General features: G+C 41.4%; 2 protein-coding genes across 12 annotated transcripts in view; both read right to left on the bottom strand.

The window, feature by feature from the left end:
- Positions 1 to 67: 67 nt before the first annotated feature.
- ADRM1 (adhesion regulating molecule 1) lies at positions 68 to 7,039 on the bottom strand. 2 transcript variants are annotated; one of them, NM_204651.2, is made up of 10 exons: positions 6,983 to 7,039; positions 6,259 to 6,469; positions 5,897 to 6,013; positions 5,694 to 5,817; positions 5,181 to 5,267; positions 2,870 to 2,951; positions 2,409 to 2,638; positions 1,940 to 2,097; positions 970 to 1,072; positions 68 to 293 (listed from the first exon to the last, which is right to left on the bottom strand). In NM_204651.2, exons 2-10 carry the CDS (start codon positions 6,466 to 6,468, stop codon positions 187 to 189), a joined length of 1,218 nt encoding a protein of 405 aa, NP_989982.2. In that variant the 5' UTR covers position 6,469; positions 6,983 to 7,039; the 3' UTR covers positions 68 to 186. The 2 variants fall into 2 exon arrangements, with proteins under 2 accessions (NP_989982.2, XP_046758743.1); XM_046902787.1 differs by lacking the exon at positions 5,181 to 5,267.
- A 171-nt stretch (positions 7,040 to 7,210) lies between these two features.
- The window catches only part of OSBPL2 (oxysterol binding protein like 2), a 30,694-nt gene continuing 16,777 nt past the window's right edge, over positions 7,211 to 21,127 (bottom strand). For all 10 annotated transcript variants that reach the window (XM_046902861.1, XM_015296377.4, NM_001008448.2 and 7 more), the window contains 10 exons: positions 20,310 to 20,444; positions 19,538 to 19,635; positions 18,635 to 18,817; positions 16,741 to 16,848; positions 15,743 to 15,832; positions 14,978 to 15,101; positions 13,010 to 13,138; positions 12,147 to 12,270; positions 11,470 to 11,560; positions 7,211 to 10,679 (listed from right to left, as the gene is read on the bottom strand). In XM_046902861.1, coding sequence (XP_046758817.1) covers positions 10,577 to 10,679; positions 11,470 to 11,560; positions 12,147 to 12,270; positions 13,010 to 13,138; positions 14,978 to 15,101; positions 15,743 to 15,832; positions 16,741 to 16,848; positions 18,635 to 18,817; positions 19,538 to 19,635; positions 20,310 to 20,444 — 1,185 coding nt within the window. In that variant the 3' untranslated portion in view covers positions 7,211 to 10,576. The remainder of the gene's footprint in view (positions 10,680 to 11,469; positions 11,561 to 12,146; positions 12,271 to 13,009; positions 13,139 to 14,977; positions 15,102 to 15,742; positions 15,833 to 16,740; positions 16,849 to 18,634; positions 18,818 to 19,537; positions 19,636 to 20,309; positions 20,445 to 21,127) is intronic.

Raw genomic sequence — 21,127 nt, 5'->3', positions numbered from 1 at the left:
AACCCCAACTGCACTGAACATAAGCAGTACTTGCTCTTTAAGTTAAATAGACTGAGAAAAAACAGTATGGCAGATAAAGAAAATTCCTTTATTTGTAGATTTTATATAAGCATAATATGAAGTTAGTAATCCTACTGCAGTTGCTTAAGTTAGTATCTAGGATATCTGTAAGGAAGAGCAAATAATTTAATCTAAACTCATATCTTCCTCTTCATCTTTCTTGTCCTTAGAGTCTCCTTCCTTTTGGTCTGACTTCACACTGTTCTGCATTGCTTTGGCAAATGCTTCTACATCTAAAAGTTAAAGAAATTAGTTATTTGCAATAGAAATTTTGCTGCATTATGTGCATGAGGCTGTGTCATTAGTTGGAAAGCAAGCAGTTGTTTCAGTAAGAACCTATTAGCAAAGAAGAAATTCTTACTTTTCATTCACTACATAGCGTTTGGATTTGTGCAATTTCATCTTATGTACAGGCAGCCTCAATACTGAATTGCTTTAGTAATGGAACAGATTCTAAGTGTCCATCAGGGATAATTGCTACCTTCCCCCTCTGCTGGGGTAAGGCCGTGCAGTCCCTTCAGCTGAATGGTTGATGGCTCTCACAGAAAAAAACATTTCTAAGCAAGGTGTCTGACACCTCCTGTCATTTGTAGCTCCTTCAAGAAAACATCCACAAGGCTGCTCAGCACATCTCTGCAGAACCTCCCAATTCTCTAAATGCAATCCTGACATCAGTACTGTGCCTGCAGGGCAGCTCCTGAGCCACACACCTTTTCGTTTTAAGAAGAGCAGCACAGGAGTCACCTTTTGGCAGGTACTCACAAATGAATCATTGCCTTCTACATTCAGTGGCTATGTGCAGTGCAAAAAACAAAACAAACCAACAAAAAGACCAAAGAACAACCACAGCAACAACTCAAACAGCAAAGCCCACCAGTTCATCACGTTCCCAACAGCACTGGTACATACCTCCTTTATTTGCTGCATCTATGGCCTCTGCAGGTAAGCCAAACTGACTCATTAGTGGGCCAAGCTGTCCTGAAGCTAAGGCAGCACTGAACATGCTCAATGCCTGTGAATTGGAGTCGAGAGTGTCAAATAAAACTGTGTGCATTGGGTTTCTCCAGCACCACGTGGCTACTGCACAATAACAACATGAGGACAGCAGTCTGGGGATGCTTCCACACCCTGTCACAGCACACTGACCACACAGCCTACCTGGAAGCAGCCTCTATCCCTTAAAGAACACAGATAGTTCTGCACTTAGGCCAGGCTCAGACATGCCTCTACACCACAGGCACTGTGTTTTGTAATGAGGAAGTGTTTGCTCTTAATCAGCTACATGCCAGTAAGCACAAGGCGGCAAGCTGTGCTACTCTGAGCAACACTGACATCACCTCCTGCCAACCAAAAACATTCTTAGCCAATGGGATTTGCATATTGAGAAATTTCAGTCAATAATAGTTAAAGTTGGCCTGTAATACAACAGATTTATCTGACAAAGTATGTCCAAATGGACAGTCCCAGAATTAAGTACTGGGTTTTAGAGAATTAAAAAGGAACATAGTGCTGTGAACGTTAGCATCTCCTCCCTTCTGTGTTTTCACTTTAGTAACTCAACTTTAAAAAGACTGCTTACAATCCATTCTTTGATAGGCAGTAATGAATTTGCTGCTACTCTGCTGCCAATTGACAGAAAGTGTTTTAAATAATGAGAAAGGTAAAGTTCAAATCCAAAAGTGAAAGTAAAACAACCTTTCTGGTCTGCCCTTGGCAGGAACAACTAGTGCTCCATGAAATCATGAAATCCTTTCCACTTCTAAGGAGCAACTTCCTACTCTGAACAGGGGCAGGAATCTGAGAAAACAAGGCAATGTGAATCATGACACATGCGGGAGGAGGGAAGGAGAGCAGCACTTTATGACAGCGGGGTAACTACCTGCTGGAACTGAGGAGACGTCAGGGTGTTCTGAATCTCTTCTGCAGTTTGTGGCAGAGACTCCCCTGAAGGAAGGTAAGGCATCAACCGCTCCTGAACTTCAGCGTTGGCCAGAATGGGAGCCATTATCTCGGGAGTCAGAACAGTTGCCAGGTCAACTAGGAAAATGAATAAATGGTTGGCTGTTAGACTATGCACAATAACCCGCATTTTGTCATGTAAAGGAAACATTCTCGTCAGTGGAGTACTGAATCATATTTAGCACACTGCTGACATGCTTTCTCCCCTTCTCAGTTTTGCAGCCAGAGTAAGATTCTCGAGGAAGCCAAGAGAAACAGCACGCGAGTGGAAATAAATCAATCAACATAGTTTTAAGACACCTTTCAAATCAATTTGGAACAGGACAGGACACTAAAACAGCTCCAAAGGACTCTTAGATCCAACGGCTGCCTGGTCACAATACCGTTACCTTGCTGTCCTCCTGCTCCAGATGGCACGTTCATAGTAGCTAAAATGTTCTGGAGGTCACTCAGTTGGATGGGCTGGGTTGGGCTCGTGGCTGAGCTGGTTCCATTACCCGAACTCGGCACAGGGCTCGGGCTGGTCACAGATGCAGCTGCAGGAACAGCTGGGGCAGGCGTTACACGTGTAGAAGAGGTCGTGGAAGATGGTGTCACAGCAGCTGACTGGCTGCGAGAGCTGGAAAGACAATGAGGGAATTAATTCCCTGCAAAAAGCTTTGCTTCCTCTTTATGAGAAGTTTCTTTACAAGCCCTTATGAAACAAAGGGCTAAGAACCTCCTCTTACAGAAGTACCAAGCAGCCTTAATTCTCATTGTATTTTCTGTACATTGGCTATCATTCCTCCCATCTATGTGGCAACTTCACACTAGAAAAATATAGCAGACTTGAACCAAATGGGTACCCTACCTGGATGATGAACTGCTGGTCGGGGGTCCCCCGCTTCCAAGTAGGCTGGCCAAGCCAGGACCCGTCAGTGCACCCAGCCCACCTTCCATAAACATAAAAGAAGAACAGGTTTAGAAACATATTCTTTTTCAGATTTCCTGCACCTCCCTGGTCGAGAGAGGTCACTCTTGTGCCTGAAAGGTTTTATTTGCTAAAATAAAGGAGGAGGGGGTTGAAAGAGCCCAGACTAGCCCTCCCCACCCCTCTCTGTAAATATACAGCTCTCATTTTCTGATTTCACATCCCTATTACAGAACTGTCTCAGAAGATAGTCGCACATTTTGGAAATACTCCATTTCCAGATGTACACAAGGATGAAATTACTTTGGTTCATGCTGTACATACATGATCAGCATAACAGAGCCCCTTCCCTTTATCTGCTAGTTCCCAAAACTCCCAACTCTTCTCTAAACCCTAAAGCCAAGGCCCTCAGCAGAAGAGTGCAGGGATAGCCTCTGAATCACACCCACACAGCTGCATTCACTGCAGCTTCACATCTCATGCAGAGATGTAGCAGAAGCAAGTGAGTCCTTAAGCACCTCACACGCAGAACAGAGACCAACCCCGCACAGAACCAAAGCGCTGCAGGGAGAACAGTGATCAAGAAACACAGCAGGAAACCAACAGCTGGTCTTCCAGCAAACTGACATAAACAAAAGAAATCAGATCAGAGCCTCCTTCATCCCCACTGCTATTCCTGGCCACCAAAGAATTACTGCAGCATTGAGAACACCAGCTAAAAAGAAATGGGGAATGGCTTGGCTTCCAGGTCTGCTGGAGTTGGCAGTGACCGATTGTCCCCCACGATTCCTCTGAGCCACATCTGCCAGATGCTCCATTTACCACACACTTCCTACTCAGTAGTTTCCTTACTACATCTGATTAGATACACTTTCCAACCCAACCCAAGCATCTATGTTTGTCATCCACCTTTTGGGAACTAATCTGCAAAGAGGACAGAAGTGCACCGTTAACAAACTGTAGAACCACTGGAGTCAGAGCAAGCACCAGTCATCTGCCCAGTACTCTCCTTTCTATAGGATCCAGTCATGCAGCATGGAATCATGGCTGTAATACTGTTCATCCATCACAGAGCTTTCACAGCAGCAGGATGAAGCTAACCAGGCTGCATCACGTGATATTCTACTCAGTTTGTCCTAGCTAGGAAAAGTTTACCTGGGAGCTGCAATAAAAGCAAAGATCTGAGAGAGGTGCAAACCAGATGTAAAAGAATCAGATGCTACACAGGGAAGAGATACACAAGGATTCACCACAACCCATTTGCTGAGGCAGGCAGATGAGTTTTTTTGGCATTACATGTCAAGCCATCTTATAGCTAAATGTAAAGGAAAAGAAAGAAGAGCTGCTGAAAAATGTGTTCTGAGTAAGAGGAAGCAAGTTTCAGAAGTCCAGAGAAGCTTCAAGAAGGAAGCAAGAAAGTCTTTTCCAAACACATCCTAAGAAGCTGGAATCTTCCATCTGTACATCCCAACATCAGATTTGCACATGAAGCTTACAAAGACACTACTGCTAGATCCACAAAAATGGGCTTTGCAGTTTAAGCACAGAACCTTAGTTACTGCCACCTGCTAAGCATTCCTTTGCTTACTTCCAATTCCAGGATCTGACTTCTCAGTAAATGCTCCAGTGGCCTTGGAGCACAGACAGCATTAAGAACAGACTGCTGCAGTGACTCCAACACAGCTCACATTCCCTTTAGAAAAAGCAGGGCAGTACCTCAAGCTCTCCCCAGTGTCACCCAGAAGAGGAAGCCCTCACCTGGCCTTCCTCTTTGACTACACGTTTCTGCAGGGCAGGTACACTCCAACCTTCCTCTTGAACTCCACTTTGCACACAAATAGTCACTGGATCAGAAATAGCACGAAAGAATCCACAGCTTGACAGCTGGGACATCCACCTGGGAATCCCTGGTTTCCTGCTCCAGTGAATATTTAGGAGGAAGAGGAGAGGACTTATCAGGCAAAAAAAAAAAAAAAAAGGCAGAAGATTCAAGAGAGCAAGGAGCAGAGCAGATGTTCCTTACACCTGTGCTGTAAGATGAGTGCCAATGTAGAACTTGGTACCCATTTCCTGCCTTTTTCTTTTTTTTTTTTTTTTGGGCCCCATAACTCATCTTTGAGGCAGAGCCTTGCTTTCTCACGTGAAAGAAGTGCTATTCAAATCAATAGCACCTCTTGGAAATATTGTCAGGTAAGATTTAGCCTGCCAGGAGAAAATACCATTTTGGCATAAAGATATTAAAGCATTTTACCAAGTCCTCCTAAGCCCGTTGGTCCGATCAGCTGCATGAGCTGGTTATGGCTCATGTTTCCAAGAAGGCTTTGCAAGCCACCCTCACCTAAAAACAAAAACATTCTGAAACACAACATATTCACATAGGTTTTTTTTTTCACAGCACTCCAGCTCAAACAGCAGGAGATTAATTGGCATCACATTCTGTACGGAAAAAACAGTTTCAAGTGTTTACTGATTCATGATGCTCATAAAAGATAAATGCAACTTGGCTTCAAAAAAGGTAAGACTCCAGAGAACCTACTGAAAATACACTTCATCTGGCAGTCTTAGCTTTCAGCCTGCACCTATTAGTACAGCACAGTTTATCTTGCTAAAGGCATGTTTATACTTTTCTGGTATTAACGCTGTCCCCAACTCACCCTCCAAAGTCATCAGGAATTTCTCCCTGCAGGAATTTCTCCCTAGGGAACTACAAGTGCTTATTCTAATAAAAGGCCTCTCACGTGAAGGAGCAGAGAATGGACTGTACCTCCTAACGCTGAGAGCTCGTGGCCTCCGCTTGCATTTCCACCCAAAGCACCAGGCATTGGGGGGTTGTTGAGATACTCATTCACTTTACGACAATGTTCTTCATCCTTGTCTGTCTTTGGCTCCTGCAAGAAAGTTCTTCTTGGTACAAGGCGAACTGCAAGTCATTTATTCCAACACTTTTCTTATTTACTTCCCACAAACCTGCATCCAGAAGAAGAGTCGTTTTGATCCTGCCTTGAACTTCAATACATACACACGGCCAGTAGTACACTGAGGTACCCTTTTGAATTCACAGTCATCAGGAAAAATAATCAAATCCTAGAAAACACGGCAGTAGGAACAGACATTTCAGGAAACACATGAACGTTACTGTCAGCCTCCCAGAGACCTCTGGTCCCCTCCCAACCATCTGTCCTAAAGGGGATTTAGAAGGGTAGGTCTGTCGAGTCATTGTAGCGTTCACATTCAGAACCACCTCAGAGCTCTTTCAGCAGGGCAGGAAACAAGACCAAGGTGACAAAGAGCCTCAACGCCTCAGCACTGAAACACAAAGCCATACTCACATCTTCAACGTTGCCCGAGGTCCTGTCCTTCCAGCAGAAATGGATAAGGGAATCATCGGTCTGCTGGATGTAAACAAGGCCTTTCCTCTTGTCCGGGGTCACGGTGCTGCCCTTCAGGGACATCTTTCCTGCCCGGAATTCCACCAGGTATTTACTCGAAGAGCCACGGGAGCCTGGCACCAGGCTCGGAAAGAGCGCACCTGAAGACATCCTGGGGACAGAAAGATCAGCTAACACGATGAGAAAGCTCTAACGTGTGCCGTTCTCAGTATGACGCTGCACAACGAGGCCCACAGCGGCAATCTGCCCCACTGCCTTCAGAACTAAGGGCGCTGCGTTAAAGCTAAACACAGAGCCGGGTAAAAGCAGGATGCTGTGTGCAGCCCCGTTCGCTACACGGAGTACAGCTGCTGAACTACGTGGAATGCGATCACCTCCCTGCAGTTTCCCTCCTGGGCTGGCACCACGGCTCCGGGGAACGGAAAGGTCGCGCTCGGCCGAGCAGGCCCCTCCCGGCCGGCCCTGTCCCGCGCCCCGAGCCCGGCCTGGCCGCCTTCCCAACGACAGACCGCGATCAGCAGCCGGTCCCGTGAGGCCGCCGGTTGCGGCTCCCCTCTGGGCCCGCCCGGCCTCCAGGCCACCCAGCTGCCCCCGCAAAGCACAGCAGCCCAGTGCGGAACCCCGTGCCCGAGCCGGGTCGGGCCCCCCCCCCCCCCGCCGGTACCTGCCGCCTCCGCCGCCCGCAGGCCCTGCACCTCTCCTGCTTCCTGCCCCGCGCCCCGGAAGTCCGCCCGCCGCGGGGCGGGGTGAGCGCCCCCTCAGCCCTCCGCGATTGGGTCGCGCGGCTGTCACTCAAGGGCAGAGCCCGCCCCCTCGCCCTGCTGTGTCATCACGGCGGAAACATGGCGGCGCCCCCATCCCCCCTCTGCGAAGGAGAGGTTGTTGCCCCCTCTCTTCTTCAAAATGAGCTTTATTCGGATTTACAGCTTTACAGTGTAACATGGACGTCCGCAGACCTGTACAGACTTCTCTAAAAAGCCAAAGACGGTTGTTAATAGAGACGGGCATTGACAGTTATTAAATATTACAAAAATAAATGCATTTCACTCAGCGCTTCCACAGGGCCGGGCCTCATCGTACAGCCGGGCCTCCCTCTCCTTCCCTCTCCATCATACCCCGCTCAGGTGTGTGACACGAGCAGAGCTGCCGGCCCCAGGGCAGAGCCATGCTGACAGTGCAGGGGGAAAGCCGTGGAGATTCTGGGAGCGCTTCAGCCACACCATTTCCACTGCTTGGTTTCAATTCACTGAGGGGCGATTTTTAGTCATTACACAGCCGCAAATGCAGCCGTTTAGCTGTTTTTTTTTTTTATCCGACCAATTCAGGGCATATTCCTGTCCTCATCAATTACATACCAGCCCTTCCACAAGCGCACCACCCCTCAGGCTGCGCTCCACAAAGCACACAGCGCCCACACAGCGCACTCTCCCACAGAGCTCTCAGCAGCCACCCCAACCCTCCACGAAGGCATCGCTTTCACCTCACGGTCCCCCTGGCACTCAGAGCTCGGATTTACATCACTTTTTGCACAACACACACCGTGGTGACCAGAAGCGACCCGGCCATCTCCACCCATGTCCTCACACAGCACACAGCTGCCCCATCACCTACCTCCCTGCGCACAAACCTCTCTCACCACCTAGAGGCCCAAAGGGAATTAAGCATTTATTATAATTTTCTTTCTAGATGGTTTCTCTACAGTATTAACATATACTAACACAGTTATCTTATATACAGTGCTTAATCAAGTTATAAAAGTGACATTCTTTTAAAAGGTGCAAAGTTAATGTTTTGACATGTAAACTACTGAGGCGAGATCTGCATTTAAAATACGTTTTGTTCACTTTCAGAGCGATCACAATGTGCTGTTGGGTATCCCGAGGCTCGCCAGGCAGAGACTTTTCAGCAGCAATGAGAAAATATTCCGTAAATGTTTTCAGTGAGGAATAATAAATTAAAAGAACAGAGCTGGAACCCATTCGAGATTTCCCTAAAAACATTACACAAAAGAGAGGGGAGAATGGGCTAAAGATGTAATGCTATTTCAGAAAACGTGCCAATTTGTTTTTAAATTACATGACATTCCTAAACTGACGTTTCAAATAAACATGGTGGAATTCTGTTTTTGCATAATGAAAAGGGTCTTTAAAATCCTAATTCAAGAGGAGAGGGATGCTAACCTGTCCGCTCCTTCTTAAAAACAGAGTATTTCTTTACCAATTACTCTGCATTTTTTCCATTCTATTCATATGTTTTCAAAGAGCACTCGACTCCAACCTTAAATGTGTAATTTAGCTTAAGCAAGTTTTAATCTCCCTTGAGATGTTAAACTGGCTTAGCCTGTGAATCGTTTCAACCCTCATCCAATAAGAAATGGATGTGTGGTTCCACAGTCAGCGAGCAGAAAACCTGCAAGGAGCGTTCCATGCCTGGAACAGTAATTAAAGTTAATTTTTACAAAAAGACTCAGAAGTGTTTTTATGCTATCCCATATTGATCAGTAAGGTCTTTTTAAAGGTCAAGCATCTAAGCATTTATTAGAAACAAATATAAATTTGCTCTCTGAGCCATATTACCACGTTTAGTTTGTGTGTAAAGAAAATCAGCAAGTATGATTTCTGGCAACGAGTAACGTTGCTATGAGCACATTTCAGGTTAGGCCTTTTTATTGCCTTGAATTTTTACCATTTGTCTCAGATTTCCAATGAAGAAAACAAGTAAATCCCCCAGATTAAAGTTAGTTCAATCATGTGATGCATAATTTGATACAAAAACATTTCTCCGTATGTTAACTTTCTTTTGCTTTTTTATCCTATCACTGGGATAGAAGCACAATCTGCTCTTCAGATGAAACCATGACTGTGTTTAGGCATCAGTTGGATCAGTTCTTCCACAAACTCCTCAAGGTGCTGGTGGTTAGCACCAGCGATCTCTGAATCACTGTAAGCCTAAATGCAGAGCAGCCATTTTCCTTTCTTGCCTGGTTACTCAAAAGTTTTCATAAAAAAAACAAGCAGCCTTAGGATTAGTTTTAATTACTAGACCTAATTTTTCAAGACCTTCCCTCTCTCCTCATCAGAAGTGTATCACTTTGAAAGAAAATTAGTATATCAGTTCAGTAATTGATCTGTAGTTCAATTATTTCCATTATATGGCTTTGAAGTTTCAATATGGAACAAAAAAATTCCACTTTTATGACATCACATGCTCACAGAAAACATGTAATAGGTAACTATGCCACAGCTTGAAATTGATTCTGCTCTTTCACAACATACAAAATAGACATGACCTAATAATGAAAAACATGCAAACAAAAACATCCCAGAAATATGAGATTTGTGTGGATATACATACCGAGTGCTTCCAAATAAAAGTTTAGTCTAGAAGCATATTTAGTGCCAAAGCTGCCAAAAGTAGTGCAGAAGATCTAAGCCTCCAAGTGGTAGCAAGCAATATATTTTACATTGAACCACCTCTGCATTCCTGCAATTGCTTCTGAAGTTTCTCATACTTTAAGAACAGCATCTGACTTCAGAAAAAGCACACGTTGTTTAATGCACCTTGCTCTTAACATATGTTTTATCTAATTTTATCACAGGTATATAGTTTAATGCTCACAGTGACCAGAAATTGTGAAGACTTCGTAACAGATGACTACAGTTTGAGAAGCTAAAGTTGTTGTTTGTTTCTCAACGCCTTTGAATTATTGAATCATATTGAGAGAGAGGGGCCAGGAGCTCCAATCCCCACATAGTGCTACATACTGTATGAAAGTTTCACATGCATCTCCTCATGGGAAATATCCACAGTACTAGATTTTATCATGTTCGTACCTTATGAACTTTTCATCCCTGCTCCAAGTTCCGAAAACTTAGATTCCTCACTACTCTAAGTAAAGATGATATCTCTATTTTCTTATAGTTACATAGTTTTCAAGGATGTTATGAGCTCTACCAGATACAGCATACCTTCCTGATAAAAACTAGGGGAAAAAAAAAAAATGGAGATCCAAAGGTCCCTTTAAAAATTAGTGAAAATATGATGATTTCAGATGTAGCTTTATGAAAAGAATGCAACAGTGTTTAAATATTTGGCAATCCAACATTAGTGATCATTAAATCCTTGATTGTTGACTGATGTTTTGTTAGGATTTACTTTAAAAAGCTGAGTTTTGTTATTCACAAAACCAGACTAACTGGCTTACAATGAAATCTAGTAACTAGATGTCCAGATGAGATGAGCCATTGGTTCTGTTATTTCAATATATGTCCGGACAGTCTGAGAAATTTCTATCAAAATAGCCACCTGAGTACAGCCAATCTGAAGTCCCAGTGTATGGGTTAGTGCCTTGATGAAACCACCTGGAGAGAAAAAAAGAAAAAGAAAATCAAACAGTTAGGAGGGTGAGCAAAAAACCCAGAACTTTGCTTCTTTCCCAAGAACACTGTTGAAAGACACTGATATTTCTCAATGGAGGGTAGGGGGAGCCTCTGCCAGTATTCTGAGCATGAAAAACAAGGCATTAAGCTTCCTGCACAGTGTTCACTGTCTTACCATTCATTCTTTCTTGCATGAAGTCAGGAAGGAGTAAGAAATGGATTTTGAAATTGCAGTCTTATTCCAAATAAAAATAGCACTGATACATTTAATCATATATTGATTACCTATAATTGTTTCTTTTTGTTTTGTTTTTTACTTTATAAGAGTTTTTAAAAGCAGTTTCTGAAGTAACCATCCAAGAAGTCCTAGAAGTTTGAAAGTAAAGGGCCTTAAAAGGCCATACATGCTACTTAACTGCCAAAAGGTAGACAGGAATTGGTTATGGGAGGAGATGAGATTTAACGTTTTATCCAATCTACGAAAAAAAATGAGTTCCGTGGGCTTAAAACAAAACCAAAAGAACAGCATTACCAGTTATTTATGACAGGTTTCAGCATTTATTGTAAAATAATTTCTCTAGCACAAAATTATCAGCAATTTGGTTTTCCAGCTACATTATTTAAGAGTTGACCCAGCAAATTACTACAAAATACTACAAATTGTGCTGTCACGCAGGAAATCAAACACATGTTGTCTTCAATAAAAGCATTTCAGGCAGTAAAACAGCAACATTCAAAGCATTACATAAATGCCCAGCTTCCTGCTCCTTACCTTGTCTGCCACTCCACTTCATCTTTTGCACGCTCCTTGCGAGCAGCCCTTTGTTTCTCTTCTAGTCTCTCCTTTTCTTTACTAGCCACATCTAGCAAACATTTCAATAAGAACAGTTATTTAGCAAAATGGAAATAAAAATGCAGAAAACAGGGAAAAGACAGCAAAGAAATAAAGCATAGCTCATTCAAATGAGAGGAAGTGTTTGCTGGACACAATCTACTCAACAATGACAACTGCAGGTGACAAAACTAAAGTTGTCATATCAGAAATGTTGTGACTACAAATAGAGTACACGGCAAAATTACAGAGTTTTATCCACCCAGACAGTGGGAAAGAATTTAGATTGAGTACAGCAGTGTGGTTTTTTTCCCCCCACTATCTGATAAACACCAGAGCAAGAGAACATGTCTGCCAGCATCCCCACGTTAACAAACATGCAGATGTCCTCTAACACAGGATAGCAGTCTTAGGATCTACAGGAGACACACTTGCTCTCCCGGGCTACTGAAGGAGAAAACAGGCATTATACTGTACAAAAGCATGATCATGATGAAAAGATGTTAACGTTGCTTTGAGAATGAGAAACCGAAGATAGCATTCCAATATCAAACAAACCCCATTCAGTTATCCCCTTCAGATTTATTAATGTGAAAACATTTTCTTCAAATACATACCCATGTTTCCATTTTCCATGTTTCTGATATCTGGACGTAGCCGACAGTCAGTGGGAGCTAATATTGCTTCCATGCCCTTCTCTAGCTCATTGAGACTCACAGCAAAACTGGTGAAATTGTACATCTTAAAGGCAAATTGTAGATAATACATGTTATTTTCGCAAAGTGGCAATAGGTTCCCTATACTGAATGGATACAACAAAGCTTCTAATAGGAATGATTGAGTCAAACCATCTTCCATCAGCCACCCCGAAAGCAAGACAGGTTCATTCCAAACTGACTTTTTTTTTTTAAAGGGGAGGGAGGAGCAATGTGGAAATCACAGCAGTCTTTGCTGCAGAAGATAGAAACGTGTTTCCTCTATATCTGATATTTAACACCATGATTTTTCTTTATAAAGAAAACAGTAAATGCATCTAAAACTAAGAAAACAAGTCATTTGTCCCAGGAAAGTATGCATGTTTTCATTCATTAATTTCAGAGGGCATTAACTTAGGTTAATATCCAGATGCCCAGTTACTGCATTTTTGGAAGGCTGCCTTCCAGCAGCAGGGTTAGCACTGGGGAACACACATCCATATTTCAGCCACTCCTAGTGCAAAGATCTCACAGACCACACAATGAAGCAGCTGCAGTAAGATCACACATTCTACCAACTCTGATGCAGGAGTGCTGCTTTCAGCACAGGAATGAAGCAGACAGCTTGCTGCAGTTTTATTTTGCTGCTGCAGCAAGAACTGCCAGAACCTGTCAAGAAGCACACTAAGACAGACACTTCCAACAGGGTTTCCCTTAAACATTACTCATGTTCTCTGGGATGAGTCACTAGTGACAGGAAGATACACACTGATTGAAACAGTTACCTGTGATGAGTTGGGTGGCCTACAATTTATTCTCCAAAGCAATTTACTGCCTGGTATAAACTGCACGGTGTCTTGAACTTCTGGCATATCGTCAGCCTCATCATTTTCTGATTTTATAACATCTTCACTCTGAAACAGAGATAACAGCATTACTTCCCCAGGTTCAAATGAGTCAAGGCTGCAGTTTAAACTAGTTTCCGTAATGGCAGAAAGAAAAATAAATAGCACATGCTCGCCTTTTGGGTACCAGTTGCTTTGTCACTTGCAAAAGCACCTAGTTTATTTAATTAATGAGGAATTAATTAATGTATGAGTTCATCAATTTTATTTCAACTGAAATATGCCACCTTTTCACATTAAGAGTCAAGCTCCACATCAATTTATATACATTAATGCACGTGCTGTCTAAGTTGCAATAAGAATTCAACAACCACTCTTAAAAGAAACTACTATTTCCCAAGGCTCTGGCCAGCATTCCCATTCGCAGTGCTATGGTATGTATGTTAGCAGTGGCAATTTCATAAAGCTGGACTGTAATTTCTGAATTCTACTTGAGGGTGGAAAACAGGATCAAGATTTTTATTTCATCACCTCACTATTTTTATTCCACTGTTCACAGACCTCCACCACTTTTGCTCTGGCTTTATCTATTTTAGGAAGAAAATACAATCTAGTTCTGCAAGCAGTTAGAGGAAAGAAAGAGGTTGCACACAGCAGAAAACAACATCTTCTTCATACAACTGAAAGGCAAGCAGAGCACATACATGTCAAGCATTATCTCTACACAGGATCAGGCCAAACAACACCAGCTATAGTGCCAGATACTGTTTAATCTACTTGAACTACACAGACCACAGATCACTTGACAGCTTCCCCTGACTACCTGAAAACCTGCTTTCTGCATGCTTGGTTCCTATCGTCAGCCTGAACCACAAGAGAATCTGTCTCAGAACACAGCTGTGTTATATAAGGTCACAGGATTTCAACATGAGAAATCACCTGAAAGCACAACCACCAGAATAGAAGAGGCAATATCATTCTATTGTTAGAATGTCACCGTTCTCCTCTCCTATTTTCCTTCTGCCTCCGCTGATGCACCTCATTTGTTCTCTTTGAAACAGTTCCCCCTGTAAATTTAAATTCCACAGGAAGGAAGGAAGGAAGGAGTTGACTTTCTTAAGATGAACAAAATCTTATTTAAAAATAAGTCAAAATACAAGCCTGCACCAGGACAGAATCCAGAGGCAAAAAAAAAACCAAGGACTGTTGTTGCTCCAGATTCCTGTCATGTGAGTATTTAAAAGAAAGACTGAGTCTCCTAAGCAGAAGCTAATCGCTCTCAACTTCAGTTCATCATTTTCATTTTGTACAAGCAACCAGAGCCCACAAGACTTCTGTTGATATTTGAAAACACAACAGTCCTCTGCATCATACAACGTTTTGCATTTTCCATATAACCCTGAGGCTTTGGCAGTAACTTATCTGATCCATGCTACATGTGATGAAAAAAATCCACAAGTTTCCAGACCCCTCTGCTTTAAAGTCTGTCTACATCAGAAATTTGAAAAGGCTGCATCACCCAAAAAGGCATAAGTGACTTAAACATGGTACTTAGGGAACTTTCTTTTTAAATGCCTACACTCAGATATTTTCACATCTATAAGCTGCAGTATAGCTACTTTCTTTGTTGAAGAAAAGACCTGGGAGCTGATATATGACGACAACTCTGACAAGTCTCTAGCAAACACTATTTCTGCAAGTTCTCAAATACCAGCAGCTCTCATTAAAGCCAACATAATTTCAAAGTGCAACACCTTCTCATGAAGCTGCATACCTCAGACCCCTGCCAAAAGATGCGCAACTGTAACCCGCCATGCACCACCACCTGACCATTTCTGAAAAGAAGATGATTTCCTCTCATTTTATGTATTTCAGCATTTTTACTCCCTAAAGGATCCCTAATCTTACCGGCTTCAATTTCTTTTGTTCACCACCTCTCTTCTCATTCTTTTTGTAAGTCTCATACGTAGTGGGATCAGTGCACCACAAGCATTCTGTCCACTTGCCATAGATGACACACAGCTTCTTTCTGCTGCAGAGAGAGCAAAGGAGAGTTAGCTTTTGTTTCCCATAAGGCCTTCTAAACCAAGTCGTACAGATCCCAGTCTGCATTAAACACACAGCTTCCTACTCTTGTCTTTTGTTTCTTTGCAGATTTCTTAGAATCCAGATACTAGATTAACGCAAAGAAAATGATTCACCTGCAACCAGTCTTTTTGGCATTCAGTCCTGCAGAACACATTCTCATGACTTAGTCATGTACCTTTTGCTGCTGTTGAAATGAGTGTGGGCGCAGCAAAGCCAGCAGCTTACAGTACAGACCTCAAGAGTCACATAACAGCTTTGGGCTTGACTGAATACTTTCAATAACTGTATCCTCATTATTTTAAGCTGAAGACTGGAATTGCAACTGTGTAACAGTGAAATCAGTTTCAACTACACTGTGCTTTCCCTGGATACCTTTATTTCAAGTCACTGGACTGGAGAGTTTTTCCTAATCCCGCTTAAAATCCTCATCCCAACTAAGGAATTTAATATCCACACAGACAATGCAGATGGTTATGAACTGCATCTCTAGCAACTTTGCACTCACATCAGTTATGGTCACCATAACAGCACTAAAGCAATACCACAGTGCTCAAAAACAGAGAGGCCAACAGACGTAGCACTTACTTTTTGTCCTGGATGTATCCCTCTACTCTGTGAAGCTCTTTTCCAAACAGCCCACACGGTTTAAAATTAAGGACACATTTATCTCCAGTACTGCAGAGGAAATTTCAAGTACACACTTCAGGAAGCATGCCCCTAAACACATTAGCAAGATCACTTCCCCCTGCCCCTTACTTGCACCTTATTTTAGCTTTTTTTCATGTAAGTAATGAGAGGTAATTCTTGATATCATAATTTTTCTTTAACTATGGTTTATTATCTGAGTGAGTTATCACAGTGAGGTATGTGGCCAAGTTTCTATATTAAGCACAAAGCACACGGAAACCACCCTGGGTTGCAGGCATGAACTTAAGAGACAAATGTAGATTTGATGTGATGGAAGTACCAGCACAGCAGCCCGTTGGAATAAAGCTTCAATCTATTCACAAAAAAACAGGTGCTGCATTTTTCTGTAATAAAGAAGTTAAAAAAAAGAATTCTACTTTACAGGAGATTATTCTCTCCTTCATTTTATGTAAAGTAAAAAGCTTTCTTATAGGCAGTTGGCAGAGCAATTGACATGCTCTATGTTCATGTTATACTACTACTCTACTGTCATTTATCTGTGCTGTACTCTTAATTTAATACATTTTCTATTATCAAAATTAAAAGAGAACCAAATGAGAATCAAGCTGATGGAGGTTTAGAGCAAGCCTCCAGCAATTATTCCATTCAATGGTTCTGGAGTTATATTTAATTTCTGCTCTCTGTCAAAAAGGCTGAATTTGAATAGGTAACTGACAAATGTAAAAGCTTCGTAAGCCATCTATCTATTCATTTGCCTTTTCATTTACATTATTATGATACTAAGCTCAGCCCAATGAGTAGTTTGCATTTGTCAGAAGATGGGGAAAAAAATACACTCCGGGCCTACAAATACTAAAGGTGTGTGTTCCAGGAAAGTATCTGCTTTGTAACACAAGTGAAAAGGACCATGCACCAGCCCCCATGATTACCATTACCTGTGATTCACAATTTCTACCGTTCCATATTGTTCTAGCCACAGTTTACCAATAATTACATTATGTACACAACAGGTTGGATTTGTCCATGTGTAAGCTTCATTATGTCTGTAAAGAAAACAGAAAAATAAATCCACTTCTTGAGTTTGCAACAGAATGTAAGCCCGTTGTAACTCTATTTGCAGCAGGGCAAAATATTTACTGCTCCCATGAACAGCCAGCAGCTAACTTCAAAACAGAAAAGAAACAGACTTTTCTTTGCAAGCCAACAATGTGCTTCATGTAAACATGAGTGCAAGTTAATAATGTGATATGCCCTTCCCTTTTCTTCCCTATTAAAGAGTTGAATTAGCAAGTTTTACAGTTGCTGTGCTTTCGATTACAAATTCCAGCTCAATAACATGAGCTTTTAAAGTTATCTGTGATAGAGAAGTAACACTCCGATGAGAACTGGACTGACAAAGCTTAACACTGCTTTCTACTCAGCTACTGCAGCAGCACTGCAGACTTCTTCCTAAAGCACTTCCCTGTAAACATGCATCAGAACCTAGAGAGTTTGGTTAGGTTTTTGTATAACTCAAAGTGGTCATCTGAGTTTTCCATCAAAAGTTAGTCCCCATCAGATTAGCAATTAATCTGGTTAGCAATCAATCCATGTTAGAAAAGCATGCAAACTCCACTTTAATACAAAAAAAAAAAGCAGAAATAAGCAGCATCCTCTGTAACAAATGCCTTGTGCTTCTAGTTCCATTAAGGAGCGAAGGAACATACTTAATATTTCCAACTGTCAGTTTCCAGCACAGAGGAAAAACAGATCAACAAAGTCTGACAATTTTCCACAGCAAACTATATTCAAGTGTACTTCAGAATAATGACTACTCTTCAAGTGGAAAAAAAAAAAAAATCATCCCCCCAGCCTTACTCTATGTTTTTATTCATGAACTTATTGACAGCAAAATCTGTGGAGCATAAAATATAGCAGGAGACACTCGTGTCCTGTGAAGATGAATTGAGACATTTATTTGTGCTGGAAAAGTGGGGAAGAATCGTGCTTTCTAACACAGAAAACAGCCAGTGTCAACAAAAACACAGTACTTAACGCTGATTGATGATGTTGTTCCCTAAACTTAAGTCTGGCCCAGAATAACTCTCAGACTTCTCAAACCAACAGACCGGTATGAATCACAACATTAAGGAGCTCGAAATCTGAGCTCAGCTTCTGCTGCTAACTTGATGCAAATATTTAAACCAAGTGCTTTATTCATTTACACTGCAATTTAAATCTGTACTGTGATTTAATTAGGCAGAGCAGGAATCCTAATTCCACATAAAGGCTCTCTCTCTCCACCAACACACATTTTTGTCAAGTCTGCATTCTACACTAGTGTTCATAGTCATTTCTACATCCAGAGGAGATTTCCTCTATTTACATCACCGTTTATATCCAAGACTGATCTTTGGAAGATCAGATGCCAGCAGCTTGACAAACAAACTGTACTTTCAAAAGAAACTCCAGGAAGAGTCAATGCTTGATATGGCGGTCTTAGTAAAGAGGCAACTTGCTTAAGTGTCCACTTTCTTTCTACATGAATGCCTATCTTCAAAAGATATTTTAAAGCAACCTCAAAGTTAGGCCTGAGGAAAGCTTTTGGAAAAGCACCTTTAAGTGTTCAACTGCAGAATGCCTGGCACAAAATGGCTTTTGGACAGCCACAAAATTTGAGACATAATTGATGAGGAGCAATATGGAAAGGCGTCGATGATTTCACTGGAAGGTGACAGAAATCCTGACAAGCTTCTTGCATTCTGCCATCACATAAAGAGGTTACTCTGAAGCAGCAGCTCTTTTCACACAAACATGCAAGCATAAAAGGCATTTGCTTCTCATACTCACTTTAGAAGCTCCAAAGTAATTGTTCCCCGTGGCTCCGCTTCTATACTCTTTCCCCAGAATTTTAATTTGGGGTAGATTGATCCATGAAAAATAAAGTCCTTATTGAGGCCTTCAGAATAAAATGCACTAATAGGTGGGTGGTGGCTGACTTGCTCAGATATAAACCTAAATCCTAAATCCTCCCTGAAACACAAGAAAGAGCATTAAGCATGTATGTAATCAACTTTTAACATTACAGGGAAAAAAAAAAAACATAACTTGATACTGCAATTTTTTTTTAAGGATTTTTTGATTACTCTAAAAGCGATGCCTTCCCTTTTCTAGTCCCATGACACACTTGAAATTAATAAAATGAAAGCAATAATCTTCTGAATACTTTTTAAACACCTGTTTACACCCAGAAACAATCTCCATCCAAATACCCAAGTGACTTTCTACCCAGAAAAGGATCTGAAGAAGTTTGACAGCTCTTGAAAACACTGCAGTTCCTTGGGCAGCAGTAGAGGCTCTGACTGGAAAATTTTCTCCACCACATACGTATCCCCCATTACAGCAAGCTGAAAGCCTCTCAAACTAACTACAATTATAACTGATAAATGTATCTGATGCTATAAGCACAACACTCTTAAAAATTAGTTAGCCTCTGTTCAGGTGTCTTCCGCAGAACTTAGACCATTTTTTCTCTGAATAATTCTAAGAATACCTTGCATAAACAGAAATAAGACTGCTTCTATAAAAACCTCTTAAACATTTTGCATTAGTTTGGGGAAAATAATTTTAGCTATACTCAGAAAAGTATTAAACATATTTTAGTGGTTGTTTATTCACTAAAGTAAATAAAAAACTAAGCTAGTGTGACAGTCTGCTCACACAAACAGCCTCAGATCCCAATTTAATTATTACCTTGTTAATTCATAGGTTTCTCCTAACAGTGGGTTAAATGGTTTGCCAGTTCTCTCCCACTGAGAAGCTACAGCAGAAACTGCAAAAGCAGCTACAGCCTGTAAGGAAATAAGAACACACTGTTATATTAACAGTACATTTTTTTGCATAGTACAATATTTTATTATTCTTCCAAAAAGAAAGCTCTATATATTGCTTAAGGTCAAAATACTGGCAATCCATGGAATACAGTATAGAAGTAGGAAAATAAAAGCAGTTAATAAGCACATCATTCCAAAAGGAGTCATTTTCTGTAGTAAATGTTGCCAGGTTATACTCTGTTCCATGCTCTTCTCTTACCTCTAGAAATTATGGAGCCACTCAACAAATCAAATTAATGCTTGTGACCTATTTTGGAAAGCTCAAGAGCCTTTGTGTCACAAAACAACTTTATTTTAAGGTGATTTAAAGCCGAGATCTCATCTTTACAATACATACATACCAAAGAGTCACAGCTAAAACAGTCCTGAACAGGCTGAGGGCCTAGGGAAGGGTCAGTTGTTGCACTTCCCTGCTGAAGACTTCTGTGCGAAGTATCAAGTAGGAAAGCATCACATGCAACTCATGCCAACCACTATTTAACAAGAAATTGCTCTAGACAGACAAACATGGGTATTCTTACAACAGCACCAGAGAAAGAAATGCACTCAAAAGAAAGTCTGTATTATTATGAAAGACCTTGAGAGAGAGAAACCACTTCTGAACTAACAAGAAGCTGGTAGCTGGGACTTGCCTGCATTCTTTCCAAGGGGTCTGCATGACTACAAGCCTTATTAATGAGGTATATGTGTTCCATATATTCGGTTATCCGTTGAAGGAAACTCAATGGCTCGTTGAAGACAATGGGCATTGTAATCTTAGACAACTCCTGGGTAACAGAAGGACAGGTTAATTTCTTAGACAGAACACTATATTATCAACTGACAAAACTAAGAATTCTGAAATGAAGCTATGGGTCAGTTGAGTTGTCAAATGTCTTTTGAAGAATGCTACAAGCCTGTAGTAGAACTTGAACTGCTAAAGCTGAAAGGGGTAGAAGCACTGCAGAACTCTACTAGGGATCAGAAAGAATGAAATAAGCTTTAAAAATTGATCCAACTAACCCAGTAAATTCAAGAAAAATGTTACCTTCCACTGTGTGTTCTACATAAAAGAAAAGAGGTTAAAATTTCTGTAAGTAGAGGAAATGATGCGCCAACCAGCTCATTACAGGTATTCAAGTACCACACATTTCTTTGACATCCTCACATATCTGTATGCGTAAAATCTATTTTACTGCAGGAATCACAAATTCTTTTTTTTAGGAGGAACAGTTACATAATGAATACCATTTGAATTGCTCTAACATATATTAGTGGCTTTATTAAAACAATCTGTTATTTGCATCAGTATGTTTCTCATTTCCCATGTGGATACAAGACAGACACAAAGCTCATACAGATTTCCAGCTCCCCAAGTCTTTTTCTATGTGCCACCAAATCTGGTTGTTTATTAAAACAGCTGCGCTAATAACTGAGAACTTCCATCTTTTATGTGCTTACAATTTAGTGG

The sequence above is a fragment of the Gallus gallus genome, chromosome 20 (genome assembly GCF_016699485.2).
Source record: "Gallus gallus isolate bGalGal1 chromosome 20, bGalGal1.mat.broiler.GRCg7b, whole genome shotgun sequence".
Taxonomy (NCBI): domain Eukaryota; kingdom Metazoa; phylum Chordata; class Aves; order Galliformes; family Phasianidae; genus Gallus; species Gallus gallus.
Note: the sequence above shows the minus strand (reverse complement) of the source record. Positions and strands in the feature narration are given on the sequence as shown.

Bases quoted from the DNA above. Each gene is read 5' to 3' on its own strand.
- ADRM1 (NM_204651.2), bottom strand. From the start codon at position 6,468: ATGTCTTCAGGTGCGCTCTTTCCGAGCCTGGTGCCAGGCTCCCGTGGC. The intron at 6,014-6,258 runs GTGAGTATGGCT...CGTGTTTTCTAG, and splicing joins CCTCGGGCAACGTTGAAGAT to GATTTGATTATTTTTCCTGA. The intron at 2,639-2,869 runs GTAGGGTACCCA...TTGTCTTTCCAG, and splicing joins ACCAGCAGTTCATCATCCAG to CTCTCGCAGCCAGTCAGCTG.